Source organism: Oncorhynchus tshawytscha, linkage group LG14 (genome assembly GCF_018296145.1).
Source record: "Oncorhynchus tshawytscha isolate Ot180627B linkage group LG14, Otsh_v2.0, whole genome shotgun sequence".
NCBI classification, from domain to species: domain Eukaryota; kingdom Metazoa; phylum Chordata; class Actinopteri; order Salmoniformes; family Salmonidae; genus Oncorhynchus; species Oncorhynchus tshawytscha.
The window spans coordinates 49,670,589-49,695,328 of NC_056442.1; the positions used below are offsets into that span (position 1 = coordinate 49,670,589).

Sequence of the window (24,740 nt, forward strand, 5' to 3'; positions counted from 1 at the left end):
ATCCCTTCATCCATCCATCCATCCAACCCTCCATCCAGCCAACCCTCCATCCATCCAACCCTTCATCCCTCATCCATCCAACCCTCCATCCATCCCCTCCATCCAGCCAACCCTCCATCCATCCAACCCTACATCCCTCCATCCAGCCAACCCTCCATCCATCCAACCTCATCCCTCCATCCAGCCAACCCTCCATCCATCCAACCCTACATCCCTCCATCCATCCAGCCCTCCATCCATCCAACCCTCCATCCAGCCAACCATCCATCCAACCCTCCATCCCTCCATCCAGCCAACCCTACATCCAGCCAACCCTACATCCCTACATCCAGCCAACCCTACATCCAGCCAACCCTACATCCCTCCATCCAGCCAACCCTCCATCCATCCAACCCTCCATCCATCCAACCCTCCATCCATCCAACCCTCTATCCATCCAACCCTCTATCCATCCAACCCTCCAACCATCCATCCATCCAACCCTCCATCCATCCAACCATCCATCCATCCATCCAACCCTCCATCCATCCATCCATCCCTCCATCCATCCCTCCAACCCTCCATCCATCAATCCCTCCATCCATCCCTCCATCAATCTAACCCTCAATCCCTCCATCCATCCAACCCTACATCAATCTAACCCTCAATCCATCAAACCCTCCCTCCCTCCTTTTTTTTATCCTCTTGACTAAACAGCTCATACAACTCCAGACCAGAGCTTTCATTATTTATGGGGAGTGCCCCACAAACACACAGCCACAGTCACCCACCTGGCTGGGTATGAGTTCGAGGTGTGCCTCCTCGTAGACGGCCTGCAGTGCGTGGCTGAGGGTCTGATCCTCCACGTCAGTAAAACCCACCCCAGGGAACACATCTTGGACCAAGGCATCAAACCTGCTGCTGTCTGCAAATGTCAGCTTGGACATGGTGTTCAACCTCAGCGCCTGCACCACCAGAACACTCTCCTTGACTGGGGAACACAGAGATAAAGAGGGGGGGGGGACAGAGATAGACTTTAATGAAGACAACTTCTCCATCCTGGAGGGAGAAATCAATCATTTCCAGACTCAGGGACATGTACTAATATGTGGTGACCTAAATGTTTGACACCCTCAGCACACAGGGGAACAAACACCTACCTGGAGGTGACAGCATTCCCTGCCCCATATGCCCCCCTAGACACAACTATGACAACATAACCAACAAAAACGGGTCACAACTCCTACAGCTCTGTCGCACGCTGGGTATGTACAGTGGGGCAAAAAAGTATTTAGTCAGCCACCAATTGTGCAAGTTCTCCCACTTAAAAAGATGAGAGAGGCCTGTAATTTTCATCATAGGTACACTTCAACTATGACAAAATGAGAAAAGAAAATCCAGAAAATCACATTGTAGGATTTTTAATGAATTTATTTGCAAATTATGGTGGAAAATAAGTATTTGGTCACCTACAAACAAGCAAGATTTGTGTCTCTCACAGACCTGTAACTTCTTCTTTAAGACGCTCCTCTGTCCTCCACTCGTTACCTGTATTAATGGCACCTGTTTGAACTTGTTATCAGTATAAAAGACAGGAGGTGAGGGCCCTCGGAGTGTGGTGTCAGGAAAATAACCTCACACTCAACGTCAACAAAACTAAGGAGATGATTGTGGACTTCAGGAAACAGCAGAGGGAACACCCCCCTATCCACATCGATGGAACAGTAGTGGAGAGGGTAGCAAGTTTTAAGTTCCTCGGCATACACATCACAGACAAACTGAATTGGTCCACTCACACAGACAGCATCGTGAGGAAGGCGCAGCAGCGCCTCTTCAACCTCAGGAGGCTGAAGAAATTCGGCTTGTCACCAAAAGCACTCACAAACTTCTACAGATGCACAATCGAGAGCATCCTGGCGGGCTGTATCACCGCCTGGTACGGCAACTGCTCCGCCCACAACCGTAAGGCTCTCCAGAGGGTAGTGAGGTCTGTACAACGCATCACCGGGGGCTACCTGCCCTCCAGGACACCTACACCACCCGATGTTACAGGAAGGCCATAAAGATCATCAAGGACAACAACCACCCGAGCCACTGCCTGTTCACCCCGCTATCATCCAGAAGGCGAGGTCAGTACAGGTGCATCAAAGCTGGGACCGAGAGACTGAAAAACAGCTTCTATCTCAAGGCCATCAGACTGTTAAACAGCCACCACTAACATAGAGTGGCTGCTGCCAACACACTGACTCAACTCCAGCCACTTTAAAAATGGGAATTGATGGGAAATGATGTAAAATATATCACTAGCCACTTTAAACAATGCTACCTAATATAATGTTCACATACCCTACATTACTCATCTCATATGTATACGTGTATACTGTACTCTATATCATCTACTGCATCCTTATGTAATACATGTATCACTAGCCACTTTAACTATGCCACTTTGTTTACATACTCATCTCATATGTATTTACTGTACTCGATACCATCTACTGTATCTTGCCTAAGCTGCTCTGTACCATCACTCATTCATATATCTTTATGTACATATTCTTTATCCCCTTAGACTGTGTATAAGACAGTAGTTTTTTGGGGGAATTGTTAGTTAGATTACTTGTTGGATTATTACTGCATTGTCGGAACTAGAAGCACAAGCATTTCGCTACACTCGCATTAACATCTGCTAACCATGTGTATGTGACAAATAAAATTTGATTTGAACCTGAGACTACACCTTCACAATGGAGAATCACTAAAACAGTACAGAAATACACTACGGAAAAAGACACCCTAATTATCAAAATCCAGAAAAGAGCTGTTAAATTCTACAACCACCTAAAAGGAAGTGATTCCCAAACCTTCCATAACAAAGTCATCACCTACAGAGAGATGAACCTAGAGAAGAGTCCCCTAAGCAAGCTGGTCCTGGGGCTCTGTTCACAAACACAAACACACCCCACAGAGTCCCAGGACAGCAACACAATTAGACCCAACCAAATCATGAGAAAACAAAAAAAGATAATTCTTTCCAATGTGTCAAGTAATTAACAAAAAAACAGAGCAAACTAGAATGCTATTTGGCCCTAAACAGAGAGTACACAGTGGCAGAATACCTGACCACTGTGACTGACCCAAACTTAAGGAAAGCTTTGACTATATACAGACTCAGTGAGCATAGCCTTGCTATTGAAAAAGGCAGCCGTAGGCAGACATGGCTCTCAAGAGAAGACAGGCTATGTGCACACTGCCCACAAAATGAGGTGGAAACTGAGCTGCACTTCCTAACCTCCTGCCCAATGTATGACCATATTAGTCACATATTTCCCTCAGATTACACAGATCCACAAAGCACTCGAAAACAAATCCAATTTTGATAAACTCCCATATCTACTGGGTGAAATTCCACAGTGTGCCACCACAGCAGCCAGATTTGTGACCTGTTGCCACAAGAAAAGGGCAACCAGTGAAGAACACACACCATTATAAATATGGGTTGTATTTACGCTTATTTCTTTTCCCTTTTGTACTCTAACAATTTGTAGATTGTTACAACACTGTATATATACATAATATGACATTTGAAATGTCTCTATTCTTTTGGAACTTCTGTGAGTGTAATGTTTACTGTTCACTTATGTATATTATCTACTTCACTTGCTGTGGCAATGTTAACACATGTTTCCCATGCCAATAAAGCCCCTTGAATTGATAGAGTGGGAACACAGAGATAGAAGGGGAGGGGGAACACAGAGATAGAAGGGGAGGGGGAACACAGAGATAGAAGGGGAGGGGGAACACAGAGATAGAGGGGTTGGAGGGGGAACACAGAGATAGAAGGGGAGGGGAAGGGGAACACAGAGATAGAGGGGTTGGAGGGGGAGGGGGAACACAGAGATAGAGGGGTTGGAGGGGGAACACAGAGATAGAGGGGTTGGAGGGGGGAACACAGAGATAGAAGGGGAGGGGGAACACAGAGAGAGGGGTTGGAGGGGGAACAGAGATAGAAGGGGAGGGGGGGAACACAGAGATAGAGGGGTTGGAGGGGGAACACAGAGATAGAAGGGGAGGGGGAGGGGGAACACAGAGATAGAGGGGTTGGAGGGGGAACACAGAGATAGAAGGGGAGGGGGAACACAGAGATAGAGGGGAAATGGAGGGGGAACACAGGAGGGGGGGGAACACAGAGATAGAGGGGTTGGAGGGGGAACACAGAGATAGAGGGGTTGGAGGGGGAACACAGAACACAGAGATAGAAGGGAGGGGGAAACACAGAGATAGAGGGGTTGGAGGGGGAGATAGAACACAGAGATAGAAGGGGGAGGGGGAACAGAACACAGAGATAGAGGGGTTGGAGGGGAACACAGAGATAGAGGGGTTGGAGGGGGAACACAGAGATAGAAGGGGAGGGGGGGAACACAGAGATAGAGGGGTTGGAGGGGGAACACAGAGATAGAAGGGGGAAGACAGAGATAGAGGGGTTGGAGGGGGAACACAGAGATAGAGGGGTTGGAGGGGGAGAACACAGAGATAGAAGGGGGAACACAGAGATAGAGGGGTTGGAGGGGGAACACAGAGATAGAGGGGTTGGAGGGGGAACACAGAGATAGAGGGGGGGGGCAGAGAGGGGATATTTGTATAAAAGAAGAGAGTTCATTTGTATAAAAATGAACTTGTTTCTTTGTCATTCTGCTACCCTGTGTTGCTACTAGCTACATCAGCAACTTTATACATGTGCTAATTACGACCCGTGTCATGATTTAGAGTTCATCAATACTGTTGTTCTCCTCTCTAGAGCTGCTGGCATGAGAGGCACAGAAGCAGGGCTGCTTTCACTGGAACATTTGGCCTGACAATAGAGGGAGGGAGGAAACAGAGAAAGCCCCAGGGACAAATGTACTGTCTGACAAATAGAGTAAACGAGAGAGAGCGAGAGAGAGAGAGAGATGCAAAGAGAAAGGCAGAGAGGGAGACAGAGCGATCAACCAGGGATCAGAGAGATATGGACAGCCAGGCATCAGGGGGAGGCAGGGAAAGGTCAAAGAGAGGGGGAAAGAGAGAGGAAGAGGCAAAGAGGGAAGAGGAGAGAGAGGGATGGGGATGAAAACAACTTAGCTAAGACCAGTGTTTGAGAAAAAGAACAGAGAGAGGAGAGAGAGCCCAAAAGCTGAGATAGGGGGTATTCGGATATCAATAAAATAAAATATTAGGGAGTTTTTTTGGGGGTGGGGAGTAAGTGTCAGTTTAGGAGCCTTACTCTTGTTCTTGGCCTCACTCCTCTGATGCAGCAGTCTGCCACAGCCTCTCAGCACCGTCTTCAGAGCCCTCAGACCCCAGTCATAGTGTTGCTGGGGGGTCAACAGCTCCCTACACAGTACATACATAAATACATACTGTAGATACATACACACCCAGTCACAAAACATAGCCCTACAAACAGCTACAGAGACCTATTAACAGGATAGTGACAGATTTTAGCCATCAAGCCCCTTTTCTAGTCAGATGAACTCATGGATACCGTCTGTATGTCTGCATGCGGTTTGAAGAAAGTTGACGGCACACAGAGACATAAACATGTTTTCCAGGAGTTTAGGAGTCTCTGGGGAAGTGGAAAAGGGGATTAGTTGCCAAAAAGTTGCACTATTACTTTGGAATAGACACAAAGACACACCTGGCGAGGTTGAAGATGGCGACCAGCTTGCGTCCTAGTATCTCTCCGTCTTTGAAGCCCTCTGAGTAGAGGATGACCTCAGCAATGAGCTCGTTGTCTGGTCGGGACATGGCCACGGGCCTGAACAGCTGCTTCAGGTTGTCAGGCAGCTTCTGTCTCCCTCCATAACCCTTCCCAGCTGGATTTAATGTTATAAACACCCCTGAGTTAGGGTCCAACTCCACCTGACAGACCGAGACAGAGAGAAAAGGCAGCAATAGTTTTAAAAAACCAGTATGCAAAATACCATACAAGTTTCTGCGTGCAAGAATGACAAAGTGACTGTGTGACTAAGTGTGTGGTCACCTCCTTGCCCAGCAGCTCACAGCTGGTCGTGTGGTTCTTCAGTGAGTTCTGGATGGCCTGTATCTGCATGGACACTGCAGACAGCACAGCCTCCTCCAGGCGGTTGAACTCATCAAAGCAGCCCCACGCTCCACACTTCACCAGCCCCACAAAGATACGCCCCATGGACTTCACATCAATACCCTGCAACACACCATTCATTCATTTACTTTATTTATCCATCCATCCTGTATTTATCTATCTATACTTTATTCATTTATTTATTCATCCTTTATTTATTTATCCATCCTTTCTTGAAATTAGCTCATTTATTTTCCAAAAATACAATTCACTTTGTTACATTTCTGAGTTTTACTAACGTGTCTGTTCGTGCATGCGTGTGTGTGTGTGTGTGTGTGTGCATTCGTCACGTGTGACTGCGTGTGTGTGTGTGTGTTTGTGTGTGTGTGTGTGCATTCGTCACGTGTGACTGCGTGTGTGTGTGTGTGTGTGTGTGTGTTTTACCTCATCACAGTTGAAGACCAGTACTTGTCTTCCGAACAGGCCCCCCAGGGCTTTGACTGACTCAGTCTTGCCGGTGCCGGCAGGGCCGTAGGGGTTTCCTCCCAAACCCATCATCATGGCCTGGGTCAGGGTCAGATAACACTTATCAGTCAGGGGGGTGTGGACCAGCTTAGACACATTACCCTGGGAGAGATAGAGAGAGGAGGGGATGGAGGGATGGAGAGAGGAGGGGATGGAGGGAGGAGGGGATGGAGGGATGGAGAGGAGGGGATGGAGGGATGGAGAGAGTGACAGGGAGAGAGAGAGAGGGGATGACAGTGTGTTGAGGCAGACTCTGCAGAGAGACTGCAGAACACACAGTGTAGCAGGGCTAATGGAGTCATTCAGAGGTGTCCTCATCTCTGGGTGAAGTTCTCCCTCTAGTGGTGCAGTACTGTACAGCGCTGTAGTTTAACTAGTTTAACTGTTGCCTGGTACTGAAGTGTGTAGAAATCTCATTTAGACCTGTACAGGTGTGTGTAGATGAAGTGGTCAGAAGTAAAGTACCAGTCAAAAGTTTGGACACACCTCCTCATTCAAGGGTTTTTCTTTATTTTTACTATATTCTACATTTGAGATTCTTTAAAGTAGCCACCCTTTGCCATGATGACAGGCTTTGCAAACACTTGGCATTCTCTCAACCAGCTTCACCTTGAATGCTTTTCCAACAGTCTGGTTGGAGTTCCCACATATGCTGAGCACTTCTTGGCTGATTTTTCTTCACTCTGCGGTCCAACTCATCCCAAACCATCTGAATTGAGTTGAGGTTGGGTGATTGTGGAGGCCAGGTCATCCATCTGTACATAGCCCATCCAACCACCTACCTACCTCATCCCCATATTTGTTTTTCTGCTCTTTTGCACACCAGTATTTCTACTTCCACATCATCATCTGCACAGATATCACTCCAGTGTAAATTGCTAAATTGTAATTACTTCACCACTATTGGCCTATTTGTTGCCTTACCTCCTTACTTCATTTGCACACACTGTATACAGATTTTTCTATTGTGTTATTGATTGTACGATTGTTTATTCCATGTGTAACTCTGTGTTGTTGTTGTCACACTGCTTTGCTTTATCTTGACCAGGTCGCAGTTGTAAATGAGTTGTTCTCAACTGGCCTACCTGGTTTAATAAAGGTGAAATAAATCATGTAAAATCTGATGCAGCACACCATCACTCTCCTTCTTGGTCAAATATCCCTTACACAGGCTGGAGGTGTGTTTTGGGTCATTGTCCTGTTGAAAAACAAATGATAGTCCCACTAAGTGCAAACCAGATGGGATGGCGTATCACTGCAGAATGCTGTTGTAGCCATGCTGGTTAAAAATTCTGAAATAAATCACAGAGTCACCAGCAAAGCACCCCCACACCATCACACCTCCTCCTCCATGCCTCACAGTGGGAACCACACATGCGGAGATCATCTGTTTACCTACACCGCGTCTCACAAAGACACGGTGGTTGGAACCAAAAATCTGAAATTTGGATTCATCAGACCAAAGAACAGATTTCCACCGGTCTAATGTCCATTGCTCGTGTTTCTTGGCCCAAGCAAGTCTCTTCTTCTGATTGGTTTCCTCTAGTAGTGGTTTCTTTCCAGCAATTCGACCATGAAGTCCTGATTCACACAGTCTCCCCTGAACAGCTGATGTTGAGATGTGTCTGCTAATTGAACTCTGTGAAGCATTTATTTGAGCTGCAATTTCTGAGGCTGGTAACTAATGAAGTTCTCCTCTGCAGCAGAGGGAACTCTGGGTCTTCCTTTCCTTTGGCGGTCCTCATGAGAGACAGCATCATCATAGCGCACAATGGTTTTTGGGACTGTACTTGAAGAAACTTTCAAAGTTCTTGAAATGTTCCATATTGACGGACCTTCATGTCTTAAAGTAATGATGGACTGTCATTTCTCTTTGCTTATTTGAGCTGTTCTTGCCATAATATCAACTTGGTCTTTTACCAAATAGGGCTATCTTCTGTATACCACCCCTACCTTGTCACAACACAACTGATTGGCTAAGGCGCATTAAGAAGGAAAGAAATTCCACAAATCAACAAATTAACACCTGTTAATTGAAATGCATTCCAGGTGACTACCTCAAGAAGCTGGTTGAGAGAATGCCAAAAGTGTGCAAAGCTGTAATCAAGGCAAAGGTGGCTACTTTGAACAATCTCAAATCTCAAATATATTTGAATTTGTTTTAACACTTTTTACTACATGTTTCCATATGTCTTATTTCATAGTTTTGAGTCACTATTATTCTACAATATAGAAAATAGTAAAAAATACAAATAAAACCTTGAATGAGTAGATGTGTCCAAACATTTGACTGGTACTGTATATCTGTGTTGAGGTTTTTGTACCTGGTACTCGTATGTGTAGCTGAAGTGAGCGTCAACCATCTGTATGGAGCAGCATTTGTCGTTGTTGAGGTAGAAACGGAGCTGTTTCCTCCAGGCCCAGGAGTCAGGGCTGCTCACCCCCGCCTCACACAGCTGCTTCACCACACTGATGTTATGGATGATGTCCAGGATCAGAGCCTTCAGCTTCAGCTGTAACACACTTGACTCTATGGGGGAGAAGAATACTATCAGCACAGACCCTGTCTCTCAAAATGGCTCACTATTACCAATATAGTGCACAGATTCTGATCAGAGCTATGTAGGTCCAGTCTTTCATGCTCAGGCCATGTGGTTGTTGATAATGCTAACGGTATTGATAAGATCCTTTTAGATATGTCCCTTATGTCTCCCCCAGGACTGTATCTAATGCTTAGGCATTAGTGCTGTGAGCAGAGCTTTGTGACCTCTCCCTCAGTCAGAGAGCTTCTCCTCGCCAGCCGGTCCCACATCACCGTGACCTCTCCCTCAGTCAGAGAGCTTCTCCTCCCCAGCCGGTCCCACATCACTGTGACCTCTCCCTCAGTCAGAGAGCTTCTCCTCCCCAGCCGGTCCCACATCACCGTGACCTCTCCCTCAGTCAGAGAGCTTCTCCCCCAGCCGGTCCCACATCACCGTGACCTCTCCCTCAGTCAGAGAGCTTCTCCCCCCAGCCGGTCCCACATCACCGTGACCTCTCCCTCAGTCAGAGAGCTTCTCCCCCAGCCGGTCTCACATCACCGTGACCTCTCCCTCAGTCAGAGAGCTTCTCCCCCAGCCGGTCCCACATCACCGTGATCTCTCCCTCAGTCAGAGAGCTTCTCCCCCCAGCCGGTCCCACATCACCGTGACCTCTCCCTCAGTCAGAGAGCTTCTCCCCCCAGCCGGTCCCACATCACCGTGACCTCTCCCTCAGTCAGAGAGCTTCTCCCCCCAGCCGGTCCCACATCACCGTGACCTCTCCCTCAGTCAGAGAGCTTCTCCCCCCAGCCGGTCCCACATCACCGTGACCTCTCCCTCAGTCAGAGAGCTTCTCCCCCCAGCCGGTCCCACATCACCGTGACCTCTCCCTCAGTCAGAGAGCTTCTCCCCCAGCCGGTCCCACATCACCGTGACCTCTCCCTCAGTCAGAGAGCTTCTCCCCCCAGCCGGTCCCACATCACCGTGACCTCTCCCTCAGTCAGAGAGCTCCCCCAGCCGGTCCCACATCACCGTGACCTCTCCCTCAGTCAGAGAGCTTCTCCCCCAGCCGGGAGGGGAGGAGAGACACACCCGTGTACTGGTTATCTGACCTCTTTAGCCTGGGGAGCTGGGGAGAGACACACACATGTACTGGTTATCTGACCTCTTTAGCCTGGGGAGCTGGGGAGAGACACACACATGTACTGGTTATCTGACCTCTTTAGCCTGGGGAGCTGGGGAGAGACACACACATGTACTGGTTATCTGACCTCTTTAGCCTGGGGAGCTGGGGAGAGACACACACATGTACTGGTTATCTGACCTCTTTAGCCTGGGGAGCTGGGGAGAGAGACACACACATGTACTGGTTATCTGACCTCTTTAGCCTGGGGAGCTGGGGAGAGACACACACATGTACTGGTTATCTGACCTCTTTAGCCTGGGGAGCTGGGGAGAGACACACACATGTACTGGTTATCTGACCTCTTTAGCCTGGGGAGCTGGGGAGAGACACACACATGTACTGGTTATCTGACCTCTTTAGCCTGGGGAGCTGGGGAGAGACACACACATGTACTGGTTATCTGACCTCTTTAGCCCGGGGCTGGGGAGAGACACACACATGTACTGGTTATCTGACCTCTTTAGCCCGGGGAGCTGGGGAGAGACACACACATGTACTGGTTATCTGACCTCTTTAGCCCGGGGAGCTGGGGAGAGACACACACATGTACTGGTTATCTGACCTCTTTAGCCTGGGGAGCTGGGGAGAGACACACACATGTACTGGTTATCTGACCTCTTTAGCCCGGGGAGCTGGGGAGAGACACACACATGTACTGGTTATCTGACCTCTTTAGCCTGGGGAGCTGGGGAGAGACACACACATGTACTGGTTATCTGACCTCTTTAGCCCGGGGAGCTGGGGAGAGACACACACATGTACTGGTTATCTGACCTCTTTAGCCTGGGGAGCTGGGGAGAGACACACACATGTACTGGTTAACCTTCATTTAACTAGGCACGTCAGTTTTGAACAAATTCTTATTTACAATGACAGCCTAGGAACAGTGGGTTAACTGCCTTGTTCAGGGGCCTTGTTCGGTTACTGGCCCTACACTCTAACCACTAGGCTACCGCTCCCAGATGAGCCACTGTAACAACAAGCAACCACACAGAGACCTGTGTTTCCCGTGTCCTCAGAGCTGGTGTCTACGCTGGTGTAGTGCTCTAGCTTAGCGGTGAGCTCCACCTCCAGCTGCTGCAGACTGCTGTTTCTCAGACCACTCTCCACCTCCTCAGTGAACTGGATCTGCTCTGCCAAGCACAGGATCTATACCCGGAGACAACAAGAATCACACAGGAGTCAGACAGGAGTTGCACAGGATCTACACCAGGAGATACAGGAGTCAATCAGAAGTCGATTAGGAGTCAGACAGGAGTTACACAGGATCTACATCAGGAGGTACAGGAGTCAGACAGATATTACACAGGCTCTGGACCAGGATATATAGGAGTCAGACAGGAATCAATCAGGAGTCAGACAGATATTACAAAGGCTCTGGACCAGGATATACAGGAGTCAGACAGGAGTCAGACAGAAATTACACAGGCTCTACACCAGGAGATACAGGAGTCAGACAGGAGTCAGACTGGAGTTACACAGGATCTACACCAGGAGACACAGGAGTCAGACTGGAGTTACACAGGATCTACACCAGGAGACACAGGAGTCAGACTGGAGTTACACAGGATCTACACCAGGAGACACAGGAGTCAGACTGGAGTTACACAGGATCTACACCAGGAGACACAGGAGTCAGACTGGAGTTACACAGGATCTACACCAGGAGACACAGGAGTCAGACTGGAGTTACACAGGATCTACACCAGGAGACACAGGAGTCAGACTGGAGTTACACAGGATCTACACCAGGAGACACAGGAGTCAGACTGGAGTTACACAGGATCTACACCAGGAGACACAGGAGTCAGACTGGAGTTACACAGGATCTACACCAGGAGACACAGGAGTCAGACAGGAGTTACACAGGATCTACACCAGGAGACACAGGAGTCAGACTGGAGTTACACAGGATCTACACCAGGAGACACAGGAGTCAGACTGGAGTTACACAGGATCTACACCAGGAGACACAGGAGTCAGACTGGAGTTACACAGGACTCATACATGAGTCAATCAGGAGTTGATTAGGTGTCAGACAGGAGTTAAAGGATTTACATCAGGAGATACAGAAGTCAGACAGGAGTCAGACAGAAGTCAGACAGGAGTCAGACAGAAGTAATACTGGAATTATACTGGACTCTAGGGGTCGACCGATTAATTAGGGCCGATTTCAAGTTTTCATAACAATCGGAAATCAGTAAAAAAATGTTACACCTTTATTTAACTAGGCAAGTCAGTTAAGAACACATTCTTATTTTCAATGACGGCCTGGGAACGGTGGGTTAACTGCCTTGTTCAGGGGTAGAATGACAGATTTGTACCTGGTCAGCACGGGGGATTCAATCTTGCAACCTTACAGTTAACTAGTCCAATGCTCTAACCACCTGCCTCTCATTGCACTCCACGAGGAGACTGCCTGTTACGCAAATGCAGTAAGAAGCCACGGTAAGATGCTAGCTAGCATTAAATTTATCTTATAAAAAACAATCAAAATCACTAGTTAACTACACATGGTTGATGATATTACTAGTTTATCTAGCGTGTCCTGCGTTGCATATAATCGATGCAACGCAGGGAGATGATAATTTGCGAAAAAAGCACAATCATTGCACGACTGTACCTAACCATAAACACCAATGCCTTTCTTAAAATCAATACACAGAAGTATATATTTTTAAACCTGCATATTTAGCTAAAAGAAATCCAGGTTAGCAGGCAATATTAACCAGGTGAAATTGTGTCACTTCTCTTGCGTTCATTGCACACAGAGTCAGTATATATGCAACAGTTTGGGCCGCCTGGCTCATTGCCAACTAATTTGCCAGACTTTTACGTAATTATGACATAATATTGAAGGTTGTGCAATGTAACAGGAATATTTAGACTTATGGATGCCACCCGTTAGATAAAATACCGAACGGTTCCGTATTTCACTGAAATAATAAACGTTTTGTTTTCGAAATGATAGTTTCCAGATTCGACCATATTAATGACCCAAGGCTCGTATTTCTGTGTGTTATTATGTTATAGTTAAGTCTATGATTTGATAGAGCAGTCTGACTGAGCGGTGGTAGGCACCAGCAGGCTCGTAAGCATTCATTCAAACAGCTCTTTTGTGCATTTTCCAGCAGCTCTTCCCTGTGCTTCAAGCATTGAGCTGTTTATGACTTCAAGCCTATCAACTCCCGAGATTAGGCTGGTGTAACCGATGTGAAATGGCTAGCTAGTTAGCGAGGTGTGCGCTAATAGCGTTTAAATCGGTGACGTCACTCGCTCTGAGACTTGGAGCGGTTGTTCCCTTTGCTCTGCATGGGTAACGCTGCTTCGAGGGTGGCTGTTGTCGATGTGTTCCTGGTTCGAGCCCAGGTAGGAGTGAAGAGAGGGATGGAAGCTATACTGTTACACTGGCAATACTAAAGTGGCTATAAGAACATCCAATAGTCAAAAGGTATATGACATTTAAATTTTTTACCTTTATTTAACTAGGCAAGTCAGTTAAGAACAAATTCTTATTTTCAATGACGGCCTAGTGGGTTAACTGAGTTATTTGTACCTTGTCAGCTCTGGGATTTGAACTTGCAACCTTTCGGTTACTAGTCCAACGCTCTAACCACTAGGCTACCCTGCCGCCCCAAATACAAATACCTCTTACCTTGGAATATTGAAGTCTCATGTTAAAAGGAACCACCAACTTTCATATGTTCTCATGTTCTGAGCAAGGAACTGAAACGTTAGCTTTTTTACATGGCACACTTTGCACTTTCTTCTCCAAAACTTTGTTTTTGCATTATTTAAAACAAATTGAACATGTTTCATTATTTATTTGAGGCTAAATTGATTTGTATTGATGTATTATATTAAGTTAAAATAAGTGTTCATTCAGTATTGTTGTAATTGTCATTATTACAAATAAATAAAATACTAAATAAAATACTAAAATAGTCCGATTAATCGGTATCGGCTTTTTTTGGTCCTCCAATAATTGGTATCGGTGTTGAAAAATCGTAAATCGGTCGACCTCTACTGGACACAGGCTCTACAACAGGAGATACAGGAGTCAGACAGGAGTTATACTGGTGTTATACAGGAGTCAGATAGGAGTTATATAATGGAGTCAGACAGGAGTTATACTGGTGTTAGACATGAGTCAGATAGGAGTTATATAATGGTGTCAGACAGGAGTCAGACATGAGTCATACAGGAGTCATACTGGAGTCAAAAAGGAAATACATTGGAATCAGATAGGAGTTATACTGGTGTTAGACATGAGTCAGACCGGACTCATACATGAGTCAATCAGGAGTCAATCTGGAGTCAGACATGAGTCAGACATGAGTCAGACATGAGTCAGACATGAGTTATACTGGAGTCAGAAAGGAATTACATCAGAGTTATACTGGAGCCAGGCAGCAGTCATACAGGAGTTATATTGGAGTCAAGCACGAGTCAGACAAGGGTCAGACAGGAGTTAGACAGGAGCCAGAAAGGTGTTATACCAGAGTTATACTGGAGTCAGACAGGAGTTACACCAGAGTTAGACTGGAGTCAGACAGGAGTTACACCAGTTAGACTGGAGTCAGACAGGAGTTACACCAGTTAGACTGGAGTCAGACAGGAGTTACACCAGTTAGACTGGAGTCAGACAGGAGTTATACCAGAGTTATTCTGCAGTCAGACAGGAGTTACACCAGTTAGACTGGAGTCAGACAGGAGTTATACCAGAGTTATTCTGCAGTCAGACAGGAGTTACACCAGTTAGACTGGAGTCAGACAGGAGTTATACCAGAGTTATTCTGCAGTCAGACAGGAGTTACACCAGTTAGACTGGAGTCAGACAGGAGTTACACCAGCGTTATTCTGGAGTCAGACAGGAGTTACACCAGTTATACTGGAGTCAGACAGGAGTCAGACAAGAGTTATACAGGAGTCAGACAGGAGTCAGAAAGGAAAAACACAATAAGAGAAGAGTCGGACAGCATCAATGAGTAATGAATCGTACCTGAGAGGGGTAGCAGGACGGGTCCACCTGTCCTTTCCTCCCCGCTGACACACACTCATACAGCAGCTGCTTCAGAGTCTCCTTCATCTCAGCAGACAGCTCACCCAGCCACACCTGGAAAACACACACGTTATTAAGCTATATAATTGAGGTGTGTGTAATAATCGAGTTGTGTGATTGAGGTACCCCCTACCCTCTACCCCCTGCCCTTTGACCTCTCCAATCGCCTACCTCTACGCTGTTGGAGATACGTATGAGGTTCCTGAGGGCCACCACCTCTCCCTCTAGAGAACGCATGGCCACAATGTGCTGGCTGTCCCCGTCAAAGTCCACACTGTCGATGCCTACAGAGAACACAGTTATATCCGCTGTCATTACAGACACATGAGTTTCACCAGGGGACAGCTTCTTTAGTTGATACTTTAGTTGACCTTGGGATTTGGGTGTGAGCTTGTGTGGGTGTGGGTGTGTACCAGCAAACAGCTTCTTGAGGTGTGACTGTATCACGGTGGGGTTGGTGGCCTGGCCCAGAATCTCCAGCAGGTCATCATCTCCAATGAAGTAGAACCGCGGGAAGGCAGAGCGCTTCTCCTACGGAGGACAGACACTTCTACACTGAGTGCACAAACATTAAGAACACCTGCTATTTCCATGACAGCCTGACCAGGTGAATCCAGGTGAAAGCTATGACCCCTTATTAATGTTACTCGTTAAATCCTCTTCAACCAGTGTAGATGAAGGGGAGGAGACAAGTTAAAGAAGGAGTTTTAAGCCTTGAGACAATTGAGACAAGGATTGTGTATGTGTGTCATTCAGAGGGTGAATGGGAAAGACAAAATATTTAAGTGCCTTTGAATGGGGTAGGGTAGTAGGTGCCAGGTGCAGCGGTTTGTGTCAAGAACTGCAACGCTGCTGGGTTTTTCACGCTCAACAGTTTCCTATGTGTAATAAGAATGGTCCACCACCTAAAGGACATCCAGACAACTTGACACAACTGTGGGAAGCATTGGAGTCAACATGGGCCAGCATCCCTGTGGAACGCTTTCAACTCCTTGTAGAGTCCATGCCCCGCCAAACTGAGGAAGTTCTGAGGGAAAAGGGGGTGCAACTCAATATTAGGAAGGGGTTAATGTTTTGCACACTCAGTGTATGTTTCATTTGTCTATGATTAGTGAGGACGTATAACATCCATCTTTGGACTAGTACTGACTGACGAATCAATTGAAGTACAGATGTTGGTAGTTGATCTGGTTGGTAGTTGATCGTTCAGTACCTCTAGGAACTCGTTGAGTGATTTCTGGCAACGCTGGAGCTGGTCTAAGATGGTAATGAGGGAGTTTCTGATGCCAGCCCGAGAGCTCAGAGACATCACCCTGTTGTCTGTCTGGACATCAGCCAAAATGGACCTGACAAACACACACAGCTTAGAAACACACACAGTACAACATGGACAATGGACCAGAAAGAAAGCAGAGCCACACACACATCTAGGAAACACACACAGTACAACATGGACAATGGACCAGAAAGAAATCAGAGCCACACACACATCTAGGAAACACACACAGTACAACATGGACAATGGACCAGAAACATGGAAATGCAGAGCCCACACACACATCTAGGAAACACACACAGTACAACATGGGGAGGGAGGGGGAGGGAGGGAGGGAGGGGAAGGCGTACCTGAAGTCCTCGTCAACCCGTTTGAAACGGGCTTGTTCCCTGGGCAGAGCCCCCCGTCCGAAGATGGGCTCCAGGTAGACCCAGCGCCTCTGGATGGCATTAAGACTGACCAGGTACTCATCTAGATCAGACAGACGCACCTCCCACAGACTGACCTGGACACACACACACACGGTAACACTAGGTAAAGCAGCTACTTTTAAAGATGCTGTGCTTTCAATTGTGAGTAAGTCTAAAGACTCACCTTGTCCTGGAAGCCACGGTAGTATGGAGAGTCCTTCAGAGACTGCAGCAGGCAGCGGTTATCACCAACCTGTATGGGACGAGATGAGGTTAGTCTGTCCGGTAGTGAGTGTGTGTGTGCGCGTGTTTTTTTGGTAGTGAGTGTGTCCCTGGTAATGTGAGTGTGTCCCCGGTAATGTAAATGTGTCCGGTAGTGAGTGTGTGTATGTCAGCAGTCTACTGCATCAACTATTGTATTGTCCCTTACCTGGTTGACCATGTCTTTCCAGTCCTTGATGAGTGTGAGTGTGTGTCCGGTGCTGTCTGTATACTCAGTGAGGGTGAAGGCAGCTCCAGCCCCCCACAGGTCCAGCTCCCTGAGAGCCTCTCTGATGGTCACCTCCGCCTGGGCCCTGCTGTTCAGGTCCTTGAGCTCCAGGGCTCGGTCTGTGATGGTGTCAGACACACTGAGGAGATCCCAGAAGGTCAGTCTCTCCAGGGTGGTGCCTTTAGGAAGACCCAACAGTCTGAACAGATCCAACCAGTGGTCCTGGGATAGGTGCTCCCCTCGCACATACTTTAACACCGGAACCAGACTCTACAAACACATACAGAACACACCTTAACACCAGAACCAGACTCTACAAACACACCAGAACCAGACTCGACAAACACACCAGAACCAGACTCTACAAACACACACAGAACACACCAGAACCAGACTCTACAAACACACACAGAACACACCAGAACTAGACTCTACAAACACACACAGAACACACCTTAATAACACCAGAACCAGACTCTACACACACAGAACACACTGGAATCAGACTCTACAAACACACACAGAACTCACTCTCTCTCCCCCTCCCTCCCTCACCTTGTACTTGTCAACTTCTCTCTGTAGTTTGACAGACATGCTGGTGTGCTGCTCAAGCTTCCTCAGTCTGTCCTGCCACGCAAACAGGAACTCCTCAAACACGTAGGTCTTACTCCTGCAAAACACACGCACACACACACACACTGTTTATTCAACCACTCAGCCAGCGAAGGCAAAACGAGGTAGAAATGACCATGTCAGATCTAAACCCAAACCTTCCCTGACACCTAACCTGAATGTGATCCAGTCTTCCTTGGCCTTCTCCTGGAAGCCCTCCTGCCAGTCCTCATACAGAGACCACATCTGTCCATACTCCTCCATGTCTCTGATGGTCTCCTCCGCCAGGGGGAAGTCTGGAGCCTCCAGCTCAAAGTGACGACAGTCCTCACTGAGAAGACACTCATTAGTACACAGAAATGGAATGATTGAAAGTACAGTTGACTTCCTGTGTGTGTGTGTGTGTGTGTGTGTGTGTGTGTGTGTGTGTGTATAACCTACAGCAGGCGTGTGTGTGTGTGTGTGTGTGTGTGTGTGTATATAACCTACAGCAGGCGTGTGTGTGTGTGTGTGTGTGTGTGGTGTGTAACCTACAGCAGGCGTGTGTGTGTGTGTGTGTGTGTGGTGTGGTGTGTAACCTACAGCAGGCGTGTGTGTGTGTGTGTGTGTGGTGTGGTGTGTAACCTACAGCAGGCGTGTGTGTGTGTGTGTGTGTGTGTGTGTGTGTGTGTGTGTAACCTACAGCAGGCGTGTGTGTGTGTGTGTGTGTGGTGTGGTGTGTAACCTACAGCAGGCGTGTGCGTGCGTGCGTGTGTATGTGTGTAACCTACAGCAGGCGTGTGCGTGTGACCTCCAGCTCCTGGAACTCCTGTCTCTTGTCTCTGATGGTTTGGACAGAGGCCAGCAGGGCTGCCTGGTCTCCTGTCTCTATGACCTCGTCTCTGGGCTTCAGCTGGTCCCAGCGAGCCCTGAACCTGTCCAGCTCCAGCCTGTAGGCCTGGACACGACTCTCAGCATTACTACGCATCACCTCGACCTAGAGGAGAGGGAGAAACCAGGGGGAACTGAGAGAAGGAGCATCTGTGTTTTTTTGTCCAAGCGTGTTTGCAAAAGTGTGCGTGTGCGTTCTCTCGTGTGTGTGTGTGTACCTGCTCTTTGATCATCAGCTGGTGGCTCTCCATCATCATCTCTAGTTTGTCCCACTTGGCCCTGAGGGAGGACAGAGAATCCAGACCGCCTCCTGCTACGGCCCTCAGCAGACGGTTCTTCTCCTGCGCCGCCTGGAACTGGAGCAGGATCTACACAACATCACACAAACATTACAGCAACGTTCAGACAACACTACAAATCTGGAGTCTCGATATATAGAACATCACACAGACAGAGCAAAGCTCAGGAAACTTTAAAGAACTGTGGTAGAAATGAATGAAAGAACTGTGGTAGAAGTGATTGAAAGAACTGTGGTAGGAGTGAATGAAAGAACTGTGGTAGAAATGATTGAAAGAACTGGTAGAAGTGAATGAAAGAACTGTGGTAGAAGTGATTGAAAGAACTGTGGTAGAAGTGATTGAAAGAACTGTGGTAGGAGTGATTGAAAGAACTGTGGTAGAAATGATTGAAAGAACTGGTAGAAGTGAATGAAAGAACTGTGGTAGAAGTGATTGAAAGAACTGTGGTAGAAGTGATTGAAAGAACTGTGGTAGGAGTGATTGAAAGAACTGTGGTAGAAGTGAATGAAAGAACTGTGGTAGAAGTGAATGAAAGAACTGTGGTAGAAGTGATTGAAAGAACTGTGGTAGAAGTGATTGAAAGAACTGTGGTAGAAGTGATTGAAAGAACTGTGGTAGGAGTGATTGAAAGAACTGTGGTAGGAGTGATTGAAAGAACTGTGGTAGGAGTGATTGAAAGAACTGTGGTAGGAGTGATTGAAAGAACTGTGGTAGGAGTGATTGAAAGATCTGTGGTAGGAGTGATTGAAAGAACTGTGGTAGAAGTGAATGAAAGAACTGTGATAGAAGTGAATGAAAGAACTGTGGTAGGAGTGATTGAAAGAACTGTGGTAGGAGTGATTGAAAGAACTGTGGTAGAAGTGATTGAAATAACTGTGGTAGAAGTGAATGAAAGAACTGTGGTAGAAGTGAATGAAAGAACTGTGGTAGAAGTGAATGAAAGAACTGTGGTAGAAGTGAATGAAAGAACTGTGGTAGAAGTGAATGAAAGAACTGTGGTAGAAGTGAATAAAATAACTGTGGTAGAAGTGAATAAAATAACTGTGGTAGAAGTGAATGAAAGAACTGTGGTAGAAGTGAATGAAATAACTGTGGTAGAAGTGAATGAAATAACTGTGGTAGAAGTGAATGAAAGAACTGTGGTAGAAGTGAATGAAATAACTGTGGTAGAAGTGAATGAAATAACTGTGGTAGAAGTGAATGAAATAACTGTGGTAGAAGTGAATGAAATAACTGTGGTAGAAGTGAATGAAAGAACTGTGGTAGAAGTGAATGAAAGAACTGTGGTAGAAGTGAATGAAAGAACTGTGGTAGAAGTGAATGAAAGAACTGTGGTAGAAGTGAATGAAAGAACTGTGGTAGAAGTGAATGAAAGAACTGTGGTAGAAGTGAATGAAAGAACTGTGGTAGAAGTGAATGAAATAACTGTGGTAGAAGTGAATGAAAGAACTGTGGTAGGAGTGATTGAAAAAAACTGTGGTAGAAGTGAATGAAAGAACTGTGGTAGAAGTGAATGAAATAACTGTGGTAGAAGTGATTGAATATTAACGGTCATGAACAGTTAAAAATCATGTTTTTCCTGAAAATTGCTGATATCTGAAGGAAACCAGATGAAAGTATGAAAAATGGCTGTTGCTTCTTCATTGATAATGTTTGATCACAAAGTTACTGGTCCCCTCCCCCATGTAAAACACTAGGATTCATTATTCAGGGGACAAGGTGACATCACCTAAACTTTCATTTTAATACACCAATTTTAACACGATATACTCTTACCTTATTTAAATAAGTACCGCCTTGTAACCAACATCGGAGAAGCCGTGTTTGTGTTTGCAGAGAGGCGTTGTTTATATAGCTAGATAGCTACTCTACTGATGCCAACATTTTACTGTAGGGTGTCAGCAAACATAATTAAAAGTTGACCCTATTCATCTATGGCAACGATATGTATATGTTTCCCTTTTCATCTGTGTCAGCAGTTACTGGCTAGCTAGGTGTTCAGCCAGCATGGAACAAAAGGTGGGAATGGGTTGTTCAAAACACAGACGCAGTTGACAGGTCAACACATCGGTCAGTGCTGCCGTGAACCGCATCACGTGAGACATGCCAAACGGGAGATGTATTTTTTTTTTTGTATGATGTCATTGGTGCAATTTCAATGTTGTTTGAGTTGCTTTGTGCATCACCAAATTACAGTGCCTTGCGAAAGTATTCGGCCCCCTTGAACTTTGCGACCTTTTGCCACATTTCAGGCTTCAAACATAAAGATATAAAACTGTATTTTTTTGTGAAGAATCAACAACAAGTGGGACACAATCATGAAGTGGAACGACATTTATTGGATATTTCAAACTTTTTTAACAAATCAAAAACTGAAAAATTGGGCGTGCAAAATTATTCAGCCCCTTTACTTTCAGTGCAGCAAACTCTCTCCAGAAGTTCAGTGAGGATCTCTGAATGATCCAATGTTGACCTAAATGACTAATGATCAAATCAAATCAAATTTTATTTGTCACATACACATGGTTAGCAGATGTTAATGCGAGTGTAGCGAAATGCTTGTGCTTCTAGTTCCGACAATGCAGTAATAACGAGCAAGTAATCTAACTAACAATTCCAAAAAAAACTACTGTCATACACAGTGTAAGGGGATAAAGAATATGTACATAAGGATATATGAATGAGTGATGGTACAGAGCAGCATAGGCAAGATACAGTAGATGATATCGAGTACAGTATATACATATGAGATAAGTATGTAAACCAAGTGGCATAGTTAAAGTGGCTAGTGATACATGTATTACATAAGGATGCAGTCGATGATATAGAGTACAGTATCAACGTATGCATATGAGATGAACAATGTAGGGTAAGTAACATTATATAAGGTAGCATTGTTTAAAGTGGCTAGTGATATATTTACATCATTTCCCATCGATTCCCATGATTAAAGTGGCTGGAGTAGAGTCAGTGTCATTGACAGTGTGTTGGCAGTAGCCACTCAATGTTAGTGGTGGCTGTTTAACAGTCTGATGGCCTTGAGATAGAAGCTGTTTTTCAGTCTCTCGGTCCCAGCTTTGATGCACCTGTATTGACCTCGCCTTCTGGATGGCAGCGGGGTGAACAGGCAGTGGCTCGGGTGGTTGATGTCCTTGATGATCTTTATGGCCTTCCTGTAGCATCGGGTGGTGTAGGTGTCCTGGAGGGCAGGTAGTTTGCCCCGGTGATGCGTTGTGCAGACCTCACTACCCTCTGGAGAGCCTTACGGTTGAGGGCGGTGCAGTTGCCATACCAGGCGGTGATACAGCCCGCCAGGATGCTCTCGATTGTGCATCTGTAGAAGTTTGTGAGTGCTTTTGGTGACAAGCCGAATTTCTTCAGCCTCCTGAGGTTGAAGAGGCGCTGCTGCGCCTTCCTCACGATGCTGTCTGTGTGAGTGGACCAATTCAGTTTGTCTGTGATGTGTATGCCGAGGAACTTAAAACTTGCTACCCTCTCCACTACTGTTCCATCGATGTGGATGGGGGTGTTCCCTCTGCTGTTTCCTGAAGTCCACAATCATCTCCTTAGTTTTGTTGACGTTGAGTGTGAGGTTATTTTCCTGACACCACACTCCGAGGGCCCTCACCTCCTCCCTGTAGGCCGTCTCGTCGTTGTTGGTAATCAAGCCTACCACTGTTGTGTCGTCCGCAAACTTGATGATTGAGTTGGAGGCGTGCATGGCCACGCAGTCGTGGGTGAACAGGGAGTACAGGAGAGGGCTCAGAACGCACCCTTGTGGGGCCCCAGTGTTGAGGATCAGCGGGGAGGAGATGTTGTTGCCTACCCTCACCACCTGGGGGCGGCCCGTCAGGAAGTCCAGTACCCAGTTGCACAGGGCGGGGTCGAGACCCAGGGTCTCGAGCTTGATGACGAGCTTGGAGGGTACTATGGTGTTGAATGCCGAGCTGTAGTCGATGAACAGCATTCTCACATAGGTATTCCTCTTGTCCAGATGGGTTAGGGCAGTGTGCAGTGTGGTTGAGATTGCATCGTCTGTGGACCTATTTGGGCGGTAAGCAAATTGGAGTGGGTCAAGGGTGTCAGGTAGGGTGGAGGTGATATGGTCCTTGACTAGTCTCTCAAAGCACTTCATGATGACGGATGTGAGTGCTACGGGGCGGTAGTCGTTTAGCTCAGTTACCTTAGCTTTCTTGGGAACAGGAACAATGGTGGCCCTCTTGAAGCATGTGGGAACAGCAGACTGGTATAGGGATTGATTGAATATGTCCGTAAACACACCGGCCAGCTGGTCTGCGCATGCTCTGAGGGCGCGGCTGGGGATGCCGTCTGGGCCTGCAGCCTTGCGAGGGTTAACACGTTTAAATGTCTTACTCACTTCGGCTGCAGTGAAGGAGAGACCGCATGTTTCCGTTGCAGGCCGTGTCAGTGGCACTGTATTGTCCTCAAAGCAGGCAAAAGTTATTTAGTCTGCCTGGGAGCAAGACATCCTGGTCCGTGACTGGGCTGGGTTTCTTCCTGTAGTCCGTGATTGACTGTAGACCCTGCCACATACCTCTTGTGTCTGAGCCGTTGAATTGAGATTCTACTTTGTCTCTGTACTGGCGCTTAGCTTGTTTGATAGCCTTGCGGAGGGAATAGCTGCACTGTTTGTATTCAGCCATGTTACCAGACACCTTGCCCTGATTAAAAGCAGTGGTTCGTGCCTTCAGTTTCACACGAATGCTGCCATCAATCCACGGTTTCTGGTTAGGGAATGTTTTAATCGTTGCTATGGGAACGACATCTTCAACGCACGTTCTAATGAACTCGCACACCGTATCAGCGTATTCGTCAATGTTGTTGTCTGACGCAATACGAAACATCTCCCAGTCCACGTGATGGAAGCAGTCTTGGAGTGTGGAGTCAGCTTGGTCGGACCAGCGTTGGACAGACCTCAGCGTGGGAGCTTCTTGTTTTAGTTTCTGTCTGTAGGCAGGGATCAACAAAATGGAGTCGTGGTCAGCTTTTCCGAAAGGGGGCGGGGCAGGGCCTTATATGCGTCGCGGAAGTTAGAGTAACAATGATCCAGGGTCTTTCCACCCCTGGTTGCGCAATCGATATGCTGATAAAATTTAGGGAGTCTTGTTTTCAGATTAGCCTTGTTAAAATCCCCAGCTACAATGAATGCAGCCTCCGGATAAATCGTTTCCAGTTTGCAGAGAGTTAAATAAAGTTCGTTCAGAGCCATCGATGTGTCTGCTTGGGGGGATATATACGGCTGTGATTATAATCGAAGAGAATTCTCTTGGTAGATAATGCGGTCTACATTTGATTGTGAGGAATTCTAAATCAGGTGAACAGAAGGATTTGAGTTCCTGTATGTTTTTTTCATCACACCATGTCACGTTGGCCATAAGACATACGCCCCCGCCCCTCTTCTTACCAGAAAGA

The 24,740-nt window shown here is 46.8% G+C and overlaps 1 protein-coding gene across 1 annotated transcript in view; it reads right to left on the minus strand.

The window, feature by feature from the left end:
- LOC112267480 (cytoplasmic dynein 2 heavy chain 1) overlaps nucleotides 1-24,740 on the minus strand; it is a 313,178-nt gene that overhangs the window by 267,478 nt on the left and 20,960 nt on the right. Inside the window, exons 21-38 of the mRNA XM_042297612.1 lie at nucleotides 19,227-19,376; nucleotides 18,909-19,114; nucleotides 18,314-18,469; nucleotides 18,082-18,196; nucleotides 17,467-17,796; nucleotides 17,221-17,289; nucleotides 16,977-17,131; nucleotides 16,564-16,696; nucleotides 15,764-15,881; nucleotides 15,522-15,634; nucleotides 15,291-15,404; nucleotides 11,287-11,437; nucleotides 8,908-9,113; nucleotides 6,503-6,685; nucleotides 5,999-6,181; nucleotides 5,654-5,877; nucleotides 5,240-5,349; nucleotides 771-970 (exon numbers count right to left, since the gene is read on the minus strand). Of these exons, the coding sequence (XP_042153546.1) occupies nucleotides 771-970; nucleotides 5,240-5,349; nucleotides 5,654-5,877; nucleotides 5,999-6,181; nucleotides 6,503-6,685; nucleotides 8,908-9,113; nucleotides 11,287-11,437; nucleotides 15,291-15,404; nucleotides 15,522-15,634; nucleotides 15,764-15,881; nucleotides 16,564-16,696; nucleotides 16,977-17,131; nucleotides 17,221-17,289; nucleotides 17,467-17,796; nucleotides 18,082-18,196; nucleotides 18,314-18,469; nucleotides 18,909-19,114; nucleotides 19,227-19,376 (2,916 nt within the window). The remainder of the gene's footprint in view (nucleotides 1-770; nucleotides 971-5,239; nucleotides 5,350-5,653; nucleotides 5,878-5,998; nucleotides 6,182-6,502; nucleotides 6,686-8,907; nucleotides 9,114-11,286; nucleotides 11,438-15,290; nucleotides 15,405-15,521; nucleotides 15,635-15,763; nucleotides 15,882-16,563; nucleotides 16,697-16,976; nucleotides 17,132-17,220; nucleotides 17,290-17,466; nucleotides 17,797-18,081; nucleotides 18,197-18,313; nucleotides 18,470-18,908; nucleotides 19,115-19,226; nucleotides 19,377-24,740) is intronic.